Source organism: Acanthopagrus latus, chromosome 15 (assembly GCF_904848185.1).
Source record: "Acanthopagrus latus isolate v.2019 chromosome 15, fAcaLat1.1, whole genome shotgun sequence".
Taxonomy (NCBI): Eukaryota; Metazoa; Chordata; class Actinopteri; order Spariformes; family Sparidae; genus Acanthopagrus; species Acanthopagrus latus.
The window spans coordinates 2,307,382-2,330,345 of NC_051053.1; the positions used below are offsets into that span (position 1 = coordinate 2,307,382).

The 22,964-nt window shown below is 43.3% G+C and overlaps 1 protein-coding gene across 5 annotated transcripts in view; it reads left to right on the plus strand.

The window, feature by feature from the left end:
- The window catches only part of birc6 (baculoviral IAP repeat containing 6), a 135,439-nt gene that overhangs the window by 13,636 nt on the left and 98,839 nt on the right, over positions 1-22,964 (plus strand). For all 5 annotated transcript variants that reach the window (XM_037122680.1, XM_037122682.1, XM_037122681.1 and 2 more), the window contains exons 2-10: positions 182-363; positions 3,978-4,115; positions 11,345-11,538; positions 14,931-15,042; positions 15,286-15,368; positions 15,653-15,878; positions 15,996-16,165; positions 17,160-17,218; positions 20,730-22,397. In XM_037122680.1, coding sequence (XP_036978575.1) covers positions 182-363; positions 3,978-4,115; positions 11,345-11,538; positions 14,931-15,042; positions 15,286-15,368; positions 15,653-15,878; positions 15,996-16,165; positions 17,160-17,218; positions 20,730-22,397 — 2,832 coding nt within the window. The remainder of the gene's footprint in view (positions 1-181; positions 364-3,977; positions 4,116-11,344; positions 11,539-14,930; positions 15,043-15,285; positions 15,369-15,652; positions 15,879-15,995; positions 16,166-17,159; positions 17,219-20,729; positions 22,398-22,964) is intronic.

Consider the following 22,964-nt stretch of genomic DNA (forward strand, 5'->3'; position numbering starts at 1 on the left):
ACAACTTCCCCAAGTGATTGTATATCCTTAATTGTTGCCTCTAAATTGTGCTCCACTGAAGATGAATGTAACTAACACATCATGTTTTTCAGGTATTAACATTTGGACCTTTCTTTCAGAAGTAATTCAAACATTTCTTCTTCAAACATAATGAAAGTGCTGTCCTCTTTTCCTGCCACAGCTAAACCTGGTGGTCGTGTGAGGTGTCAGTACTTTCCTGCAGTGGACAAGGTGCTTTTTGTGAACGACTATGCAGTAGGATGCAGGAAGGACCTGAACGGCATTCTGCTCCTGGACACAGCTCTCCAACCTCCAGTAGCCAAGCCTGAGGACATGGTTCAACTGGAGCTGCCAGTCACAGAGGTTAGAGAGGACTGCTTATTTTACTGTTAGAGATGGGTACTGTCAACTGATATGTGTGTACTGCAAAACAAGATATACCTCAAATAGGGGTTACTGTTGGGTGCAAATGTAATAATGAATTATTAAAGTCGAAAATAAAAATGATTTATATAAATTGATAATACAAAATAATAATGATACAAAACACCAACCAGGAATCAGACGAAGGGACCTCAAAAGACGGGGTTCACTTTAAATATGAATATTTTTGAATATTTAAAAGGAACAGTGAAGGAAATTAATCCAAGACTGACCATCACAGCCAGCTATTATCACAAAGCTGAGGCAGTGTGCCTACATGTGCCCATCATGTCTGTGCGCACACATGTCAAAGTCTTGAACAAAGCATTGGCACAGAGTATATGTCCAAAACCACACCATGATTGTTGTTAGGACCATGTGGTCTGACTATAAGTCCGGGTTTGGACATGCTGGCGTGTCCGTCAGCTCAGGAGGTTGGGTGTGGGGGTGGGCTAGCAGCTAGCTACACACGAACATCCACAGATTCCGATTCCAGTTTGTTGTCCTCACGTATCCGGATCTCCTCAGACTGGAACAGACTCGGTCCGGACTCGTTTAGTCTCATTATATCCACAACAGTCAGTTTAAATGCACAGAATGGGACTGAACTGCCGGCAAAATCCCGGTCCAGCTCACGCTGCTGCAGGTATAAATCCATTTGTTTCTTAAGGTGTGTTGTAGGGGTGGGATGAGCTCTGCAGTGATTGGCTCTGGTGCGCACTTGGCTATGGTGTGCAGTGATTGGCTCTGGTGTGCACGTGACTATGATGGCTATGGTTGACAATGCTAGTGGAATTGATAAAACATTTATGAAATAATTTATTAACAGTATCATTGTAGTCCAAACAAATGCGACGTTGCACACCTTTAAACCAAGCAGCAGTCATATTGAAACTCTCAGGTCAGTCTGATCCTGATCTGCAGAGATATTTGAGGCAGACAGACAGACAGACAGACAGACAGACAGGGAGTCCTTGCTTTTATAGAGAGATGTTATAAACCACTGATTTTGCCTGATTTATATTTTACCCATACATTATTCCTCAATGCCTGTTCTTTCTATACTAGCACACGAAACTCCAGTTTGACTTGACAGAGCCTCGTGTGTGTATCACACATTTTGGGAAAAAATATGGCCCATTTTATCAATGTTGTTCTGTTATCTTGCTTGTGACAACAACGCCATGTGAGCTAACGTTAGCAAATTAACTTGGCTGTAGGCTAATATAGTTGGTGCTTTGAAAATTAGCAAATAAATGCCTAAAACGACCATCGAAAGAGTTGAGCTTATTTTCGCTTATTGTCTCTGGATGGGGGAGTTGCAATTCTGATATAACGTTAATGTTAAACTTTGTATGGTAACTGTTAGCTTACCTGTCTTTATGCTTCCTTTCGAGGTGACGGTAAAAGTTTGACGTCATCCCAGCTTTTTAGGTGAGCAGAGCATTGTAGAATTTGCACACTGCAGAGTGTTTTCGTTTACTTTTACAAAAAACTCCTTGTGGTGTATAAAACCACATTTCATTATAGCTGAGTTGGCAAACATCTTTCCTTACCAGCAGTAGGTGATTTGTTAATTTTTAACAGGGGGATGACCCAATGGGAGCACCACCCTGCCCCGATACACCTATGTACACCTCCCAAAGGACATTGTTGCAGGACACCTTAACTATAACTGTGACATTTCTAATTCTACAATTTTATTTTATCCAGTTATTTTCCTTTTCTACCTACTACAATTAGTAGCAGTGGACTAAGTTTATTCAGGCAGGGTTTTCTCATGTTTCTCACAATACACCACAAGCAGGGTCATTTTAAATTACATGACCCCATTAAAATTACCATCTAAATTCCTTGAAAGACACGCAATGAACATTGTGCATCATAGTAGAGCCCGACCAATTTATTGGTAGGCTGATTTTATCAGCCACTATTAGCCTATCACAGATATCAGCCTATATATTGTCCAATTTGAAGACCTTATATTTAAAAACTACAGATACAGAATGGAGAAAGTCACTCCAGTACATTTCAGAGGTGGAGCCTTTTGCCTGCCTGACTTTGTTGATCTGGTCATATTTAATTTTTATACAATTGGGAGTCTGCACAGGGTGTTTATTTTGAAAATTGGCCAAATGCTCTATGCTGTTCCTGTGTCTCTGACTTGCTGTTGGCGCGATCTGCTCTGTGCAGCTTGTCGCGGCTTTCGTGAAAAATAGACCAGGCAGCTGGATCGCAAAGCAGCCGTGCCCAGCTTGACCCCACAGTGCACCAGAGCTGATCGCGACCGCCTGTGATTTGCAACACACGATCTGTAGCTAGCAGATGGAGACTGATGTCAGGTTAACAAGGGGGGTGCGTTTTGGTAATTTTGCTTACAAGGGGGGCGGCATCCCCCCTCAAATCACCTACTGCTTACCTCCTGCTTTCCTCCTGATGTCTCCATACTCTGTGTGCAGGGGGGCGTGTCAGTCACTCTCACACAACACTGGGCAGGTAGGGGAAATCTTTACACTACCAATGATTTGAAGTTATGAGCTGTTTTTGAGAGGGTCCCTTTTCACTCTTATCAGTAATGCACAGACAAAAAGACTATCAACGGTGGTCTTGACTGGTGTCGTTCAAAAAACCCGAGTCCACCCAGTCCGAGTCAGAGATAAAACTGAGTAAAAATGCTCTCCATTCCAAGACAAGACCAAGAACCTCAAAAAATGGTCTAAAGACCGGTCCTGAGACCAAGACTGATCTTGAGTACTACAACACTAGCACTGCCACAGCAGCTGTGGCCCCCGATGTTCATGTTCTGACTGATGAGCACTCAGGAGTCCTTACTACATCAGAACTCTCACCCATCTACGAACTTGGCCTTCATTTTGACCTCAGCTACACACCTGTTACGTTTTGTGACTGCATCTTGCACTGTTGTGATACTGTTGGGCTTACAAACATCTGTCCACAGACAGTCGGGCATATAAACACCTGGCAAAGCGTTCAAAAGTGCTCCTGTGGTAATTCCCTCTACAAATGAATGTCAACAGGAACCCATTTTGCCAGACTCTTACTGATTCAATACCAACGATCTGTGTGAGAGTTGGGCAATAGGCACTTGTCCTTTTGTGTGTGTGTGTGTGTGTGTGTGTGTGTTTGGCCATCATCATCCATATGATACATTTTGATGTGTAACAAGAAACTACAAATAACGTTGCCAAGGTGTATTTTAGATAATGTCAACCATTGACCAATGTAATTGACATATCTATTGTCAAATGACATATGGGTAAGATGCTTGTTGTTCAGATTTGTCTTACCCAAACAATTGTTTTCATCGCAAAACTGCTTTGCTACATTAAGTTGTGTTTTGACTTAAGTTAAACACTTAATTTAGTGTATGTTCATCTAAATTGTTTACCATTGCATCTACAGACTGTGATGTATGATTTAAGTCATCTCATCCGGTGTCCACCTATGGAGCAGTTCTGTTATGAAGGCAGTACCAGTGCTGATTCATGCAAATACATAACATCAACTCATAACTAAATTGTATTTCTTTTCAGGCCCAGCAGATGCTGTCAGCCTGTCAGGAGAAGATAGACGTATCCAACACAGAGGGCTACGAGCTCTTTCTCACTCAGCTCAAAGAAGGCCTGAAGAATACCTCGCATGAGACGGCAGCCAATCACAAAGTGGCCAAGGTTAGTCTGCAAACCTTTCAAAAATTGTATTTGTTTTTTTACCTCCTGCATCACTGGAAGTTTGTCGTTTCCTATAATTAGCTGTGTAGTAGTGAAATGTAAGGCCATGACTGGCATGGCATTGTGTTTTTGGGTCATCCACAGCTTATATATTATGTTACAGCATATCAAGTGCAGACTGTGTCATGCAATGCAAGGATTACTTGCTTAATCAGTCATCATCATTTGAGGGCGACTGCTGCTGAAATATCTAAATCCTCTTAATCTCCCTCTTCATCTAAAGTAAACAAATTGACATGGACAGGTAACTGCTGTACATTAGCGATAGATATACAGAAGCCATACTTCAACAACGACAGACAGACTTTGATTAATGTTACGTTTTTCAATGAAGACATTGCATCAGGTGTACTTTTTTTTCCATACAGTAATTCTCCACTTGATGAAATACCTTCCACGCAATACTCTGGGGATAGAGTTAGAAAATATGGGCTGATGTTAAATCTTTGTGGTCACGTCTTAAAATTAAATGTTGGAACAGCTGATTTCATTGGAGGCTGACAAGTGTGACATTCAAGTCATATCTAGTCTGGCACAGCCAGACTTCTCTCATCTGACCCCCTTTCTGTTTATCTTGTCTCGGATATGTAACTCAACACCATCAATTTATCCATGATACAGGTGAAACTTGAAAAATTAGAATATCATGCGAAAGTTAATTTATTTCAGTAATTCAACTTAAAAGGTGAAACTAATATATTATGTAGACTATTACATGCAAAGTGAGATATTTCAAGCCTTAATTTGTTATAATTTTGATGATTATAGCTCGCAGTTTATGGAAACTCTCAGAAAATTAGAACACTGTGAAAAGATTCAATACTGTAGGCTCGAAGTGTCAAACTCTAATCAGCTAATTAATCCAAAACACCTGCAAAGGGTTCCTGAGCCTTTAAATGGTCTCTCAGTCTGGTTCAGTGGAATTCACAATCAGGGGGAAGACTGCTGACTTGACAGTTGTGCAGAAAACCATCATTGACACCCTCCACAAGGGAAAGCCTCAAAAGGCAAAGGCAAAAGCAGCAGGTATGACCACAGCCTGGAGACAATTGTCAGGAAAAGGCCATTCAAAAGTGTGGGGGAGCTTCACAAGGAGTGGACTGAGGCTGGAGTTACTGCATCAAAAGCCACCACACACACGCGGATCCTGGACATGGGCTTCAAACAACAAACTCCTGCTCCTGCTCCTGAACAACAAACAACATCAGAAGTGTCTTACCTGGACTAAAGAACAAAGAACTGGTCTATTGCTCAGTGGTCCAAAGTTCTCTTTTATGATGAGAGCAAATTTTGCATCTCATTTGGAAACCAAGGTCCCAGAGTCTGGAGGAAGAATGGAGAGGCACACAATCCAAGATGCTTGAAGTCCAGTGTGAGGGTTCCAGTCTGTGTTGATTTGGGGAGCCATGTCATCTGCTGGTGTTGGTCCACTGTGCTTTATTAAGTCCAGAGTCAATGCAGCATCTGCCAGGACATTTTAGAGCACTTCATGCTTCCTTCAGCAGACACGCTTTATGGAGATGTTGACTTCAGCCGGACTTGGCACCCAGAAGTACCAAAACCTGGTTCAATGACCATGGTGTTACTGTGCTTGATTGGCCAATAAACTCGCCTGACCTGAACCCCTAGAGAATCTATGGGGCATTGACAAGAAAAAGATGAGAGACATGAGACTGAACAATGCAAAAGAGCTGAAGGCCGCTATTGAAACATCCTGGTCTTCCACAACACCTCAGCAGTGCCACAGGCTGATGGCATCCATGCCATAGGCAGAATTGTGACACAACTTCCAGTCCAGATCCAGCCCTGCGAGCTATAAGTAATACCACACTAACACCACAGTGGTGGTTTGCCAATTCTCCGTCGTTGACACAGAGCGAAGCGCCGCTGGAGTAAAGACGAAGCGCTGTGTAATTGACACAGAAAGCCGGAGCTGCGGCTCCTAAAGATACTTGACGGTACATGTCATGATGATGACGTCTGTGTTTTCAAGGTGTTTCCCAGGTGTCCTCCTGTCAGTCTAAACCCACGGATAAGTTGCATTCATGTGGATACTGTTTTAAATGTGTTGTGATTGAAATCCTGACCCATCAAAGTTAAGTTTTTTTCACTCTAAATGACATAATCACATAATTGCCATCAGTAAACAGGTCGCTGTTTGACTCTGTCACTCGCGAGGTCGGGGTTTTTTTTCCGGGGGAAATTTCTCTGCAGTTTAGGTCCGGAGGGCTGACCGTTGCAGAGATTTTATTTTCATCAAAAACACTTGGTGAGATAAAGTTTTTTGCTAGTGACACACACTGTTTTTTGGGGCAGAAATGTGACAAGGAGTTGGTAGGACATGTTGGGAATTGATTTTGATTATTGATTATTAATTGATATGTTATTGTTGATTTAAAATTATTATAGTTGATTAATGAACCTAGGTAACTGAGTCATTAATGAACACAGGTCACCACCCTGAAATCAGGGATCAATAATCAAATGATTTACCTTTAAGGCAGGAACACACCGGCCCAACCGTTGGACATATGAAGTGCTTGGGGAGACTCGGACGAGGTCCAGAACAAATATGTTTGTTCAGGTGCGTCGGAAACTTTCGGAGCTGCGCGGACGTTGTCTGCTCAGATTCAGCATGCGAAGTCTGAGGAGGTGGGCCGTCGGGCGTGTGAGCCATTGGATTCTCTGATTGGTTGTGTGCCAACTGAATGGCCGTTGTGGCGGTGTGCGGGCGAATCAGCGTGATGTGTGGGAGGGGTGGAATACTGTGTGAGCTGTGTTTTTCTATGCACCCCGTTCCGTCATTCCCCGTTTTCATGTTTTGCAGTACTGGCACGAAACTAGTTCTTATGTCCGTTCAGGACGAATTAATCTGTGTTCGTTTGGTAATGCCTCTCTTTTACAACTCCCAACACAAGCGCCACCCGCTTATTGTATCTCGCGCAAGCGCAGAATGTACACGCTACTGTGCAGTAGGCAGTACGTCAAAGCGGTGTGTTTCAATGCAACTTTTCTGTGGAATGGGTCAGACAAGAGGCAACAGAGTGGTCGGAAAAGGCAGCCAAACGTCTGGGCGGTGTGTGGGGGCCTTCAGTCTCAAAGTCTGAAAATTAATCAAATTGTCAATATTATGAAAATATCAGTAATCAGATAAGAGGGAAGGCGTGAATCCGAGCACTGACCATCTCAACCAGCAGTTATAACAATATGGGATTGTGCACAGTAATCACAGATGCTGCTCAGTTAAAATCAACAGTGTTTATTAAAGTCTGTGTGAAGCAAATTTAGCCATTTTCTTCAAAATAAAATGAAATAGATCGTGTGTATGTATTTCTTCAAAACATGTAAAAAGGCTTTCAACCATTTACAATTTAATTGTGGAGCTAGGCTCACAAACTGTGTTTCAAAATTTCTGTGTTCTGGATTTAATGGGCGAGTCAGAAATCATAGCCGCGTTACGTAACACGGGTGTGATTATCATAAACCCCACCCTGCTCGCACTGGAGTCTCGGATAGTGTCTCTTATGATAGCTTGCATCTAGCTAACCAGTCATGTCTCCTCCACGTCGCTCGTGCATCTTTCCTGGATGTGCAGGGTAATGGCTCCGTTAGCTCATTTAAGTTTTGTACGGACTACAACATAAGGAAATGGTGGATCAATTTTGTCAAGAGGAGCTGCTGTGGAGCATTCAGAATCACCACCAATACCCGTCTCTGCAGTGTCCACTCTACCCCCGATAGTTACAGCAACTATCACCAGGTAAAGTCTGGATTTCTGAAGAGTCCGTTGACGCTGGTCAGTGGGGCCGAACCGACCCTCTCCGTCCCCGGCTTGCATCATAATTCATAATTCATAATTAAAGCTGCTCTACAGCTGGTATTATCCCTCACAACTGATAAAAATTGGGCAGATGGAGTCATTGGGGAGCTTGTGGTAATAAAGTAACTATCAGAAAAGTAACTGTATGAAAGAAGTATAGAAAGTAAGTACACGGAGGAGGCTCCTCTCCTGTGTGTGGGCGTGGTTCCAGCGCCTCTAACTGACACGCCCCCAGCGTTTCACAGCAGAGAGAAGTGCTTGTTTTCAGTGATTTTGAGACCTAATTTTATGTACTTGGAGATTTTTTTTAATCTTTCAAATTCGGCTCAGTGGTCAATGACACGTGTTTGTGTGGTGTGACAAACTCATAACACATTAATTTCTGCTTTACATGGACTTTAAAGCTTTCCTCCACAAAACAAACCACCTACTTAAACAAACAACAGCTTCCTTCAACAACTAGTAACATCAAAACATAAGCAAACTGAACATGTAACTGGTTGGAGGCGTGTGTGTGTGTGTGTGTGTGTGTGTGTGTCAGGAAGTCCCCGATAAAAACTACAAAGTTGGCCGAATGTGGCTTGGGAAGTCTCGTCGGAGAGACTACAGGAAACACCGGACGTGACTTTGTGTCAAGTGAGAACGCGGATTCTGAGGTGATGAATTCAGATTCACTGATTCATATACCTGGAATTCAAAAATGGTCATGGTGACTGTATCGACCAAAGGTAATCACAACACGTGCGCGCAAGGTTTGAACAAAGGCGGTGGTTACTAAGTCAATAAAGGGGGACATGCTGGACACGCGTCTTATGCTATAGCGGGGTTATTAACTATAAGTTTACAACAGATCGCCCAAAAGGTCACATGTATGTATGTGTGTGTGCGTGTGTGTGTGTACGTTAGTCAAAAAGGAAAGAAGCTAAGTGGGGCTTAGCAGACAACAAAGAAACAAACAACGACCACGTGGTTCACAGCGGTCGCCACTCCCTCGGACAGTGGCCGACAAGCAAATCGAGGTTCGTTTATCGTCTGCTGATCGAGCTGGAATACGACATGTTGTGGTCACACACGGCGACAAGATTGTACAGGCTGGATTAGCCTGAATGAGCTCCTAGTGAGCATAGCAAACGCAGTTAGCACACAGTACTGGTAACCATAAATCAGACTCGGCGGTCCAAACAACAAAGAAAACCATGCTATACAGTATACTATCTGTTTCTGCCCAAACAAAGGCATCTTACTTGGTTGCCGCTTGTTGCGGTAGCGTGGGTGCCCGTCTGACTTGAAGCTCCAACTCGTCCGGGAGCGCGAGAGCAGGATCAGCTTTAGCATCCTAAAACCTGTCGGCAGGCTGTTCACAGCATTATGTCGACTCAATGGCAGGGACGGTTTCGTCTCCTCTGAAGATTACTTCTCCCTTCTGCAGGCAGTGAGGGAATGACTGGGTTGTGCAGTGCTCCTCTAGGGATCTAAAACAATAATGAACGTCCGAACAAAACCGAACGTAAAACAAAACAGTCTCTGTCTCGTCCAGCGAGGAGGTAACGGAAATTAGCTCAAGCAAAGTCTGCATGTTACAAACTGAGGCGGGATATAGTGGATGCTAAGCGGCGCTACAGGGACAAGATGGAAGCACAATTCCAGAAAAAGGACACATGAAGCATATGGCAGGGTTACATGAGATCATGGAAAACAAAGGGGCTTGCCCCTGTCTGGTGAGTGCGGACGAGACGCTAGCAAACGAACTGAACTCCTTCTATGCACATTTCAAAGCTAGCAATGCTAACGCTGGCCATGCTAACTCTGGGCTGACTAATGCAGATAGGAGCTCTTCCAGTGAGGCAGCTATCAACCCCCGTTTTTTCTGAGCACGACATAAGAAGGGAGATGAAAAGGGTGAACGCCAGAAAGGCGTCAGGCCAGGATAGGATCTCAGGATGAGTCATCAGGACCTGCGCTGACCTTCTAGCGCCAGTGTTCACCATAATATTCAATCTCTCTCTTGCACAATCCACAGTCCCCACATGCTTCAAGGTGTCCACCATCATCCCTGTGCCCAAGAATGCCTCCCCAGCTGGTATGAACGACTACCGTCCCGTAGCACTGACCACGGTGGTTATGAAATGCTTTGAGAGGTTGGTGAAAGACCACATCTGCTCCTCTCTTCAAAGCACCTTAGACCCACTGCAGTTCGCCTACTGCTCCAACAGATCCAAAGAGGACGCCATATCCCAGGTCTTGCACTCCACCCTCTCCCACCTTGACACCATAGGAGGGGACTGCTGTTCATAGACTACACCTCAGCTTTCAACACTGTAGTCCCCAGCAGGCTGGCTACTAAGCTGCATGACCTGGGCCTGAATCAATCAATGTGTGCCTGGATCCTGGACTTCCTGACTGCCAGGCCTCAGGTTGTCAGAGTGGGAGGGCACACATCACACACCCTCATCCTCAGCACTGGTGTCCCCCAGGGCTGTGTGCTGAGTCCTTTGCTGTACTCTCTGTACACCCACGACTGCGCCGCCAGGCACAATTCCAACACTATAGTGAAGTTCGCGGACGACATGGTTGTGGTGGTAACAATGACGAACGGGCCTACCTACAGGAGGTGTCAGACCTGACAACGTGGTGCAAGGATAACAGCCTACTGCTAAATGGAGAGAAGACCAAGGAGATGATGAGATTTTGAATTTGGGGTTTTCATGAGCTGTAAGCCATAATCATCAAAATTATAACAAATAAAGGCTTGAAATATCTTGCTTTGCATGTAATTAGTCTATATTTATTAGTTTCACCTTTTAGTTGAAATAAATGAACTTTTACACAATATTCTAATTTTTGTATGTACAGGGTACTGACGGCAGGCAGGCAGGAAAAGAAACCATTCTGCCAATGTTACGTTAACCTTGAGTTCACTGATTTCTATAGCTCCCAATTTTCCTTGATGGAGTGGAACACATTCTACTTTATCATAAAAAACACACGAGTTTCAATAATGAATGTTTCATGGGTCCTCTGAAAATGTTGCCAAATCTGCTGGCTCAAAAAATTTGAAAATTGAAAGGCTAGTTGAATCATTTAATCTTATAGACATATATTTTACAGCCACAGTTCCCATGTCACAATTATTGCACCAAAGAGAGATCTGAACATGGTTCCATCTTACAATACTGTGTAATGACACTGACTGACATTACATACTGAAATTAACTTCCAGTGTCTGCTTTAGAAAACACAAAGTAACACATTGTCTCTTTCTGATCTACTTTTCCTTTCATATATTTCATATTTCTTTTAATATCTCTCTTTTTCTCTGTGTCCTTTTATCTCTTCTTCCTTTTTCCAGTGGGCAACAGTGACCTTCCATCTCCCCCACCACGTGCTGAAACTGGTGGCTAGCACTATCGTCAGTGAGCTGAAGAAGATCAACCAGAATGTAGCTGCCTTGTCCGTGGCCTCATCCATCATGGACAGGCTCTCCTACCTCTTGTCAAGTGCCAGGCCTGAACTCGGGGTGGGCCCCGGGCGATCTGTAGATAGGTGAGCAAGCATGAAAAATAATGAATTGTTTTTTGAAGAATGAAGTAACAAACAGTTAAACATACCAAGACTGTCTTAGGTAGATAGTGGCTATGAATGCAGCTGTTCTTAGCATCACTATGTCACTCTGAAACTGTTGCATTTAGACTAGAGTGATGACAAATACAAATTCAGCTCTTATCTCGTATTAATATATCAAACGATTGGTGGTGATTATTAAATTAAATAACTATAACTGTCAACAACTTACTCCGCTAGTTGAAATGGGTACAGCGCTGCCTAGCGTACTGGGCTATGACATGCTTCAGCTAGTAATTCCATTTTCTCACTGGCATGTATACTCGGACAATTGCAGCTGTCTGATTGAGCAGCATAATCGAATTATGGCTGTAATCTGACTAAGCTGTGCATGTAAATGCACTGATGGACTGGAGGCTCTCCTTCAAACAGGTGAAACTGGATTTTAGAAACACGGGTGTGGAGTACCTGTTTAGTTAACCCGCGTCTTAAATGCAACGAAGTGCAACAACGATTCAGCACACCCAAGAAGAGTCAAGAGACAGATGGCCGTGTAGAACTGATCCAGTGTCTAAAAGAGAGGCAAAAATATACCTGCTTGGGGCTCCTTCTGACCTCCCATATCAATACTTTGTAATAGAACAAGCTGCAGTATCTGATATTATAACTGACATGCCTATTTTATTTTCATTTTAAAAGCTTCCTATTTATTCTTTATTTTATATGGTCACTAGGGGATATTAGATTTATAAAGCGCTGGGTTTCAGAAAGTCGAGTTCGGGTGATTCCCAGGTTTTGAAGTTTAAGTATGTGGATGCTTTTGTTCTGTTGCTTGTCATCTTGTCTGTTCTGTTTTTACTGGGTATGTACATAGTTTGCTCTTTTGTCCCTCATGCTTTATCTTTATAAGATTTGTATTAGGGCCTGAACAATGTGGATTTTTTGGGGCCGATAATGATATAAGGGAGGAAAATTTCTGTTAACCGATATGTCAGCTGATTACATTTTTAGATTTTCAAAAAATGTTCTTACTGCAAGGCATTTCTACATGAAGATGGCTTATATTTATAAATGAATGTATTTGTAACTTTGTATTTAGATACTAGATAGATGTATAAGCAACATAATAAGTCAAGTCACTAGGAAAACATTATTTGAAATGCACCTCTATGATGCCCTCTCAACGTTGATTGTCTTAATAACACATCGTCCCTACTCTGTCATTCTGAACCATTAAGTCATTAAGCCAGAAATGCCTGTTCTTGTTTAACGTTATGAAAACATATAATCTTTTACAGTATTTATTTTTTAATGTATATGGTCACAGTCAAGAGATGACCAATGCCTCCTTTTTTGGTTGCGGGGGGAGCTCTCATATGTAATATAATTTCATCCAATGTAAAAAAGAAGTCATTGTTTATTTCACAAACTAATTATAAACTTAGCATGGAGCAAACTCTGCTCTGCTAAGCCAGTGTGCTCAGCCTGTTCCAGCTGCTCTGCACTCTGTTGGAGACATTGAGGAGAGTGTGACTGAGAGAATCTCCTCTCTCTGATAGCACTCTCCTAGATAAATAGTGCAAGGACATCATTTCTAAGTATAGATTAGTCATTAGGAAAAATGAAAGTGTTAACTTCTACATTTATCAGCCAATTCTTGGCCGATGATGATTATTCTAAGACTATAATTGGCCAATTAAGTTGGCTGACAGATTAATCAGCCATGCCCTTATTTTGTATAATGTCATACTGGATCATCCCCTTGATATTATCCAGGGTTTCTGTGGGGTTTTAAAAGTTGAAAACAGAGGTGCTTTGGCTTTTGAACACCGGTGCTAAGTATTTTTGTAAAAACATTATGTGACAGCATCTCCTGTCTACACACACACACACACACACACACACGCACACACACACACACACACCAGGGTTATTATAGTTAACGAAATTAAATTCCCAGATAAAAACTAAATTAAACTACTAAACTGAAATTAAAAACAAAATGAAAAACAAAATTAGAATAAAAACTAATCAAATTTACTCACTCCATTCTTCATTGTTTGAGTTTCTCAGTGAATGGCAATAAAAATTTGGTTATTTTTTAAAGTAATTCTGGGACTGCATTTTTCCTTTTTCCTTTTTCATACTTCTTAAGTTTAGTTTAAGATGGCCTTAAAAAGGTCTTTAAAAGTCTTAAATTTGACTTGTTCAAACCTGCAGAAACCCTGATTATCTATGCATAGCACTTATAAGATTAGCTGTTTCAACATTTTCCAGCTGGAATCGCAAGGGAGTCGACCATGAACATTTTGACATATTAAAAATGATCTGTAGTGGACATTGCATTTGTTCAAGAGTCACATTTTGAACCAGAAAGTATCCTTACAAGGTTATGTCTGTTTTCAAGCCCAGGAAAAGTGTGACTGTGGGTTATTTCAGTTTTATTTCCCTCCTTTTCCAATTTGTCCCTAAGAAGTACCCAATCAGACATATGTGACAGTTCATTTATGTTGAATCTCCCACCAATTTGAGTTTAAAATGACCTTTTGTTACCATTATAAATGTTTCAATATTCAATGAAAATGGTGAAAGCAAAGTTAGTTGACAAATGATCCACCAACTAACCCCACCAAGCATGTCTGAGCCGGAGATGCTGTATGACTGCAGTAAGATGGCATAATGTTGAAAGTGATTGTTCAAACAAAAACTAAAGTGATGCTGTTAAAAGGTAATCTGAAAAATTGTGAATAGCCTACTCTGAATGCTTATGATGTCACTTACCAGAGGTGAAAATCTTCACTTGCATCACGATTTGATTCGATTGCGATCTAGTTGTCAACAATTGGTATTGATGCAACTCAGTGTGGGGCATCCTCTGTGATCTCAATTTGCACGTGGCTACTTATTCATCATTTAAATTCCCCTTTTATTCAGAAAGTCCTTCCAACAAAAAGACTACAGCAGTTTACCAAATAAATGTTGCATCTTTTCAACACTTAAACATCACAAAAACAAAATGTTTATCCATCTGCAGTTTCACATTTGTTTTATTCTACAATAATATTGTTTTCACATGACAGCTTTAAGATAAGGCCTCTATTGACTCTGCTGCACACACCTCTCTCAGAGTTGGACAGCAAGGGTGACAGCACCTCCTCAGATCGTGGCTGATTAGCTTGACTGCTGTAACAGTTCTTATTAATGGTAACAGACGTTAGCTTCAGGTAAAATGGCTGTGATTAGTAATTGTTGTGAGACAGAATTCAAGCTCAGCTTGGGTCTCGTCCAGTTTGTGCTTCCAAGCTAGTTCATAAGGTCCTGTGAGTGCGTGTGTGTGTGTTGGGCTCACTTTTAAAATGTGTTGTTCTCTACAGATCTTTGATGTACAGTGAAGCCAACAGGAGGGAGACATTTACATCATGGCCACATGCTGGGTACAGATGGGCTCAGCCTGATCCAATGGCTCAAGCAGGATTTTACCACCAGGTGAGTTTTGAGAGAACATGGAACATTAGCCTGATGGCTTATGCGTTTTTTTAGTGTTTCAGGTCACTACAAGATTATTCAGTTAAAAGAGGAAACATTGCTATATAAAAGAAAATAATGAAGGGTTTCATTATTTTTCTTTTGCTGCATTTATATACACCTGTGATACATTTTAAGGTAGGCACTATGAATTGTAGCTGTGTATGTGTTGCTAAACTGTACCCGCTCCCTGTCCTTCCATAGCCTGCCTCAACAGGGGATGACAGAGCCATGTGTTTCACCTGCAGTGTGTGCCTGGTCTGTTGGGAACCTACAGATGAGCCCTGGTGAGTATAGATTATTCACTTTAGCTACTGCACATTGCAATGGTGCCCCAGTTTCTTTTTAGTTTTAGAGCATCCAAAACTGCTTAGTGAACATCTGTGTGAGCTTCAAAGGACATAAAAATGAAAACACTAGCTTGATTAGGGTTGCCTTCTTTAGCTCCCTCATGAAGGTAAGATAGCTAGGAGCATTTTTGGTTAATGCAACGGGATGCTGGTGAACAGTTGTGCCATATTTTTTTATTTTGATGGTTAATCAATGACAACATCTCTCCACTGCTACCCAGGTCTGAACACGAACGACATTCTCCCAATTGTCCATTTGTGAAGGGTGAGCACACACAAAACGTGCCGCTGTCAGTGACACTGGCGACCAGTCCTGCCCAGTTTCCAAACAGCCCTGACAGTTCGGACAAGATCGCTTGCTGCGGCTTTGGCAGCTGCCCGCAGTTCCTGGCTGCTGCCACCAAGAGGGGCAAAGTCTGCATCTGGGATGTCTCCAAAATGATGAAGGTTAGAGCTTCAAAATGAATGACTGTGACATTGTGAGCCATCAAGTATTTCACTTTGTCAGAAAGTTAATGTGTGTATTGACCCCCAAATTAAAGATTGTGATTGTGTGCTGGACAGGTGCACTTGAAGTTTGACATCAATCCGTACGATCCAGCCATCCTGAGGCAGCTGATCCTGTGTGGTGATGAGCAGGGCCAGCAGACACTCACCGAGTCTCGGAGACCAACTCTTGCCTGGCTTGAGGAGTCATCTTCCTGCTCTGACCTGCCCAAACTAGAGGGTGACAGGTGAAACGCACGCACTCGCGCACTTACGCACTTACGCACTGTGTAACTCTCACAAAGGGTTGCAAGCTGGGTGATTTCTGTAACATTTCCAAGTGACACATTTGTCATAGTGATCAAACTGTGTCTAGACGTCCTGTGATTGGTCGGTGCGGTGCAGCGGAGTGCATTGTGGTTGTTTTAGGATTTCTACCCTTTGCGTAGAAGGGAAGACCAAAACCTTTTCCCTGTTTTCTTTGATCATTTAGCACAAGGGACAGAGCGAGGGAGTCATGCTATTTGGGTTCAAGGTGAAGTCTGAACAAGTGAGTCTTTTGAGGAAGATGGCAGGTGACTCTGCTTTCCTGACATTGCAACAGGAAGTCCTCATTCTCCTCAACATGTCTGATGAGTGGGACGAGGCTCTGGGAACACTGGTGGACTTGGTCACTGTGAGGAAGGCTGTCTCAGTTGATTGAGCAGTCCTGAAGCCTGACTAATAAGGGTCAATGAGATCGTTGTGTGAAAGATGGGGAGGACAGTTGGTTGTAGATGGTGCATTCTAGGATTTTAGAGAGGAATGAAAGAAGAGATACAGGTCTGTAGTTGCACATGTCAGCAAAGTCTAAGATGGGTTTCTTTAGGAGGGTTAGGAGGGGTGAGGAGGGAAGAGAACAAGGAGAATAGTTTCCTGGGGTTGGAGGCAGAGGAGTTGATCTTTGACAGGTAGAAGGCAAATTTACCTGCTGATGCGATTGAGGTGAAGTCAGAGTGGTGGTGAGCTAGGTCTTGAGGATCACATGATTTTTTTTTTCTTCACATTTTCTCTCTGCTGCTTGTAACACTGATCTATACTACAGAATGATCTCTGAACTAAAAAACAATAGCAGCAACAAGGGCAACAAAAACTCCCAACTTCAAAGAGGGTGGTCACACACTGAGACAGCCACTCAGTGTCTGTACATTAGAGTCACTGCTCTGTGTTCTAGCATGTTTTTAACCCCTTTTTCTCTTTCAGCGATGACCAGTTGGAGGATTCAGACAGTGATGAGCATTCCCGGTCAGACTCAGTAACAGGTATGAAAACAAAAGCAGTTACTGTTTGTCATTTCTAAGTGCTCTAAGTGGTGCATGATCCATATCTGAAGCCATGTGTTGTACATTTCCATTACTACAGGGTTACCAGCTTGAAGATGTATCTTAATAAATGATGTGTTTGTTTTGTGAACTAGTCAAGGAAGCAGGTCTAAATACTCTACCTCCCTGCAGTATTATCAAAGAATCACAGCTAACAAAGCTCTGCTAATTCTGCAAGAAACCTGCTTTACTTCCTATAAATTACTTATAATTAATGCACTCCTTGTAAAAATCAACACATTTAAGGGTAGGAGTGCTTCCTGGGCTCAGATTGAGTCTGTTAGAGGTGCTCTCAGGGATTATAATATAATGAATCGCAATTATTTTTGCCAGGATAATATGTAGATGCAAAAATCACAAGAAAAACTCCAAGTCCCTCTGTTTTAAACTATTGTGATGGCATGGTCATTTCTGACCTCAAAAGACAAATTTTTGATCCTCCGATCTTTGGCTTCACAGGGCTGGAGGGTGGACACACACAAAGCCATAGGTTAGATTTGAACCCTGGGCTGCTGTGATGAGGACAAAACATTTGGGGTGCATGCACTACCAACTGAACTTCAGAGGCACCCCTTTTTGAGATTTTAGCCAAGTAGTAGCCAGTCATTTTGTTATTTACATGCTTTTATTTTGAAGCAACAAAACAAGGAAATCTTGGGCTTTACTAGTAACTTAATGAGGCTCATAAAACAGCTAAAAGTGTACAAAATCGAACAGTAAAATAACACACATCTGCAAGAACAAACAGGTACATGGGGAAAAAAACTTAAGAGAGAGGGAAATGCTATGAAAGTACTGAGAGACAAATGCACAAAGACTTTAAAAAGCATCTCTCTGTCAGGTTTATTACACAGACACAAGTTGAGGCTTGGCTGAGGGTAAGAATGGGGTTGCTGCTGGCTGGCCACCACCACAAGATGTCACTTCAGCCTGCCCAGAGGCAGGGCACATGCCCACTTTGGCTCTAGTCTAGAGATTGTCCGTCACTGGCACAGCTCTGCAAGGCTCGGCTCCACTCTGCCCGTTCATACTGGTGATGGAAAGGCATATCAGCCAAGCTTTACTTTTCTTGGTTCGTCCAAAAGATTTCAAAAATCAAAAAAATCACCCGGAGTCTTCACCAGGAGGCTGAGTTGAGTAGAACTTTATTTGCTGGCAAAGCACCAGATCAGACACAGACATAATCTTCAGGGCTGATTGCATTTCGGCACCGTGCCGGATCTCCGGCGTGACTACGAAGAAAAAAAAAAAAATCAGGTTTGCCCATATATTAGCGATGTGCATCTTCAACACTGAGGCGATACGATACGCGTCTTGGTACACTGCTAACGATACGATAAATTAAAGATTCATATGAAACAACACCGGTAAGATACGATACAATTCTCCCACCTACTGCATAACAGTACGATACAGTACAATTTGGTTTAACACAATGCGATATGATGCGATGCAGAAGAATATTGTACAATGGAATACAAAGTGGTGCAGATCGTTCATGTTCGTTATTTATTTCTACAGTGTGCTTCACACTTAAACAGGGACAATGGGAAACTAAACTCTAAGCAGTGGTGCCTTTTGGCAGTTAAAAGCTGCTGAATGAATGCAAAAGTTGTACAGATTGACACGTTATCACTACCCACGACTTGTTTGAAATGGGCCCATATCTCCGACTTTCCTCCAAACTAGCTCAAAGTTAATTCTCCTGTTTTTAATATTTCCAAACCAGTATTCAGATTAAAGTACTTATTCAAGTCACTGTGTGCTACTATTATTTTTGTCATTTTCCTTACTAAAAATATATATTTTGGCTTTCTTCTTGCGCCCAGGGGAGTGATATGACATATGCCACAAGTCATGTTTTCAGAATGAGGAAAACTCACGTGTACACCACGCAGCGACACAAACACTAACATTGAGTTAGCAGCAGCACCTCCGCTGGTGCTAACCACTGGAGCTGAAGGAGACCTCTCTGTAACATTAACACCATGTCGTCGCTTCGGGTGAGAGCTTAGATTGGTTGTGCTCCCAGTACATTTTAAAGATTGCATTTCTCGAGCTGACCATCTCTCAGACTCTAACTGAATTGACCGATGGCGGCCGCGGTGATAAGAACAGAAACAAGCCCTTGGTCCTACTTCTAAATTAGTTCATTTTAAGTATATATTGGCGTCGGTTTTTATCGATGCAGAGATTTTATACACGATACATCTTGATTTCATCCAGATTTTTTAACTGATGCACACTTCTGTCATTGATGCAACCACATTGTAAATGTTAATACAGATGTACCGATTCGAATCGGTGAATCTTACCGTCCCTACCATATATCAAACATATAGTTCTCTGGATCTAACAGAAGAGCAACATTCACTCAATCAAACTAACAATAGGTCTACTAACCAATCAAAAATACAGTGGGAGCGGGTCTTGGCCAAACAGGGTGATCCAGAGAGCAGTCGCTCCACGGGCTATTGAATCTGGGTTTACTGGCAACGCGCACCGTAGTGTCAGGATGGACCTCAAATTCATGAAGCCAGGGGAAAACACTAACGATGTCAACAAAGGCATTAAGAGCAAATGGCGCTGGGCTTGGATAGAGGAGATGGTTAAAAATATCGATTCATCAGTGCATTGCAGTATATATTTTCCCCAATTCAATTCATGCAGGCAGCGGCCCCCGACCACCTTTTGTCCCTCTCTGGACGCCTCTCGGTCCCTGCCTCCAGCAGCTGGAAGCACCTAACCCGCGACCTTGCCCGAAGGTTGGAGGGTGATGTGCCGCGGAAACACCATCGGAGCTGCAGAGGCGGGTAGCCAATGTGCGCCGTGTGCCCGCAGGTAGCACTCTCACCCGGGGTGAGAGGGGGATACAGTGTCGAAATTTTACCCCCTCGCGTTTAGCCGGAGGGCGGAGGGACCGTGGTAATGTCTCTGTTTATGTCAGACAAAAATGCACCGCACCCCCCTCGCGTACATCCCCGTTGGCATGGAAAAAAGTTCAGGCTCGGGAATTTTTTTTTCACCCCTGAATCTGTGAACCAAGCAAACTGATCTGAGGTTCTAAGCATATTTGTTTATATGATTTCATTCTTATATTTGTGGTTACATTTTCACACTTCACATCATCAGACTACTGCTGCTTTAGTCAGTAGTTGCACATTTCAATCAGCTGGTGCCGAATAATGTTTCAGCATCTCTTTCACACTTCATTACCCTTCATTTCGTACTTTTGTCATTATAACAGTTATTATCAGTTCTCATTAGTCACTATCTACTTACTATGGTTATTTTATACTACAGGTGCAGCCCATGGAAAGCCTCAGTGGATACATTTGAACAAATCTCTCTTTTTTTTCCTTTATGTGAGACATCAGACCTCATTCAAATGGTGTATTCCATAATTGTATGGGAAAAAAAAATCAGACCTTTTCTTTTGCTTCTGTTTTAGGCCAGCAGTCCCAATGGGAGAGCATGGATGTGAGCTTAGGGGTGACGGCACTGAGTGTGCTCCAGCAGCCAGAGAAGCTCCAGTGGGAGGTGGTAGCCAGCGTACTGGAGGACACAGTCAAGGACCTGGAGGAGCTGGGTAGCAACCCCTCACTGAACCAAGCCAAGGCCCATAGCCAGGCCAAAGCAAGGGACAAGGTCCCTGACCACCACAACATTCCCTTCCCCTGTCTGTTAACTGGAGGCCTGCTCAGCTACCGCTCAGCATCTAGCACTCCCAATGCTGGACACCCACCCACAGCCCCAACTACCGCACGCAGGACCACAGATGGTCCCGTTAGGACTCAGATCACTGAGCACATACACCCTGGACCTCTACAGGACCAAGGCCCCATGGAGATAGAGACCTGCGACCCTCAGACTTCAGAGCAGGAGCAGGGCTTCACTAACTTAGCAGGACCCCAACCTTCAAGCCCCTCTTCTCTGCCGTCTGTGCGCAGGACTATACCTATGCTTCTGCTATACAGTATCAGAGAGGTAGATGACAAGTCATCGGGCCAGGTCTTTTCTCAAATAAACAATCTAATGAACAAGGGGCTCCACGAGGAGAGCTTCACTGTGCCACAGATTATAGAGATGGAGTTTGACACACACGAGCAACTACTTCTTCAGGATCCTCCCATCACTTACATCCAGCAGTTTGCTGATGCAGCAAATAATCTGGTGGGGTTAGATGGTCACATTGACAAATGGAACACACTGGCTGCTACTAACGTTTCCAGCCCTCCTCGACCTGGCGCGCTAGTGCAGTGCTTAAGGTTGCCCAAACAGCTAGAAGAGGAAAATCTGTATGTCGACACTATCACACCCTGCTGGGATGGTGTGCACCTTTTGGTCAGCCTGCAGCCATGTGGCACTGAATCTTTGAGTGCCACAAACCAGGTGGAGGCTCTCAACAATCTCAACCGCTTGCACTCTGCCTTGTGCAGCCAGCGCAAAGGAGACCCCCTACATCCAGTGGCCAATGGGGTTGAAGGCCACCACCCAGGAGTGTCATCACCTCAGACACCCCTCATCCTGCCCCCAGGTGACCAGCAGCAGCCACAGCAGCAGAGGTCCCTGAGTGGTGGGAGTGGAGGCTATCTTGCACTCTATAAGCTCAACTATTCCACACGTATTGTCACCCTGGACGAGGAACCAATCAAGGTGCAACAGATCTGGGACCCTTGTGATACCATCACGTCTCTTATATTGCTTCCTCCAGATGTGCTTGACAGCAGGGAGGATGACGGTGAAGAGGCTCCAGAGGAGGCTCTCCCGTCTGGGTCAAAGCCTAGCTCATCTGGATTTGGAATGAGCCCAGCAGGCACTGTTGGTTCAAAAATTGGGACTGCATCTGGAGCAGCCAAACCCACCAGCAGCGCTAATATCACTAGTCCCCCGTCCTCTGCCTTGAGCCACAAAGAGTGCAAGGGGTTAGAGGTGGTAGGCCTAGGCCACCTGGTGGTGACCACTAGGGCTGGGTACATTATGATACTGGACCTGTCTACGTTGGAGGTCCTAGCCAAGGTGGAGCCACCAAAGAAGGAGGGGTCAGCAGAGGAGACGGACCCCTTTGTCTCAGTTACCTACTGCTCTGGGACTGACCGCCTTTGTGCCTGTACCAAAGGTAAGTGTTGATTACTGGGATTGATAGGCATGTTTTAACTTGCCTAAATGAATGATTTTACTTTCGGTATATATGCTTGTTTATTTATGTATTTATTTTCACCTGCTTGTTGTGTTTAACTCTTACATGTTTAGTTAGAATAAGACGTTCAGTAATTTCAAAAATAAACTAGTGAAACAAGATTTAAGGTTTTCAATTCAGGGATCTTCACTATTGGCCATGCAGATTGAAAATTGCTGTGCTGATTTGCTTTTCCATTACCAGTTTTACTGCACTAAGCCACACCAATCCACACCTGCAAATGCCCCTCTCTAGGGTAGGGCTAAGCTGTGGGCTACAGTGATGTCTTCCAACTGTGGCCAACCCATAACAACAGCATACTGGCATTGTGTAACAAAAGAGAGGGGAAGAACACATGACATTGACTCCTGTGTTTTTTCCAAGGTGTTTACCCCAGTGTCCACCTATTAATCTAATCGCTAACTGTTTATAATCATATGGATGCTTTTATAATGTGTTGTTCTTGAGATCCTGACCCATAAAACATCTTGGAAAGTGTCATAGTTA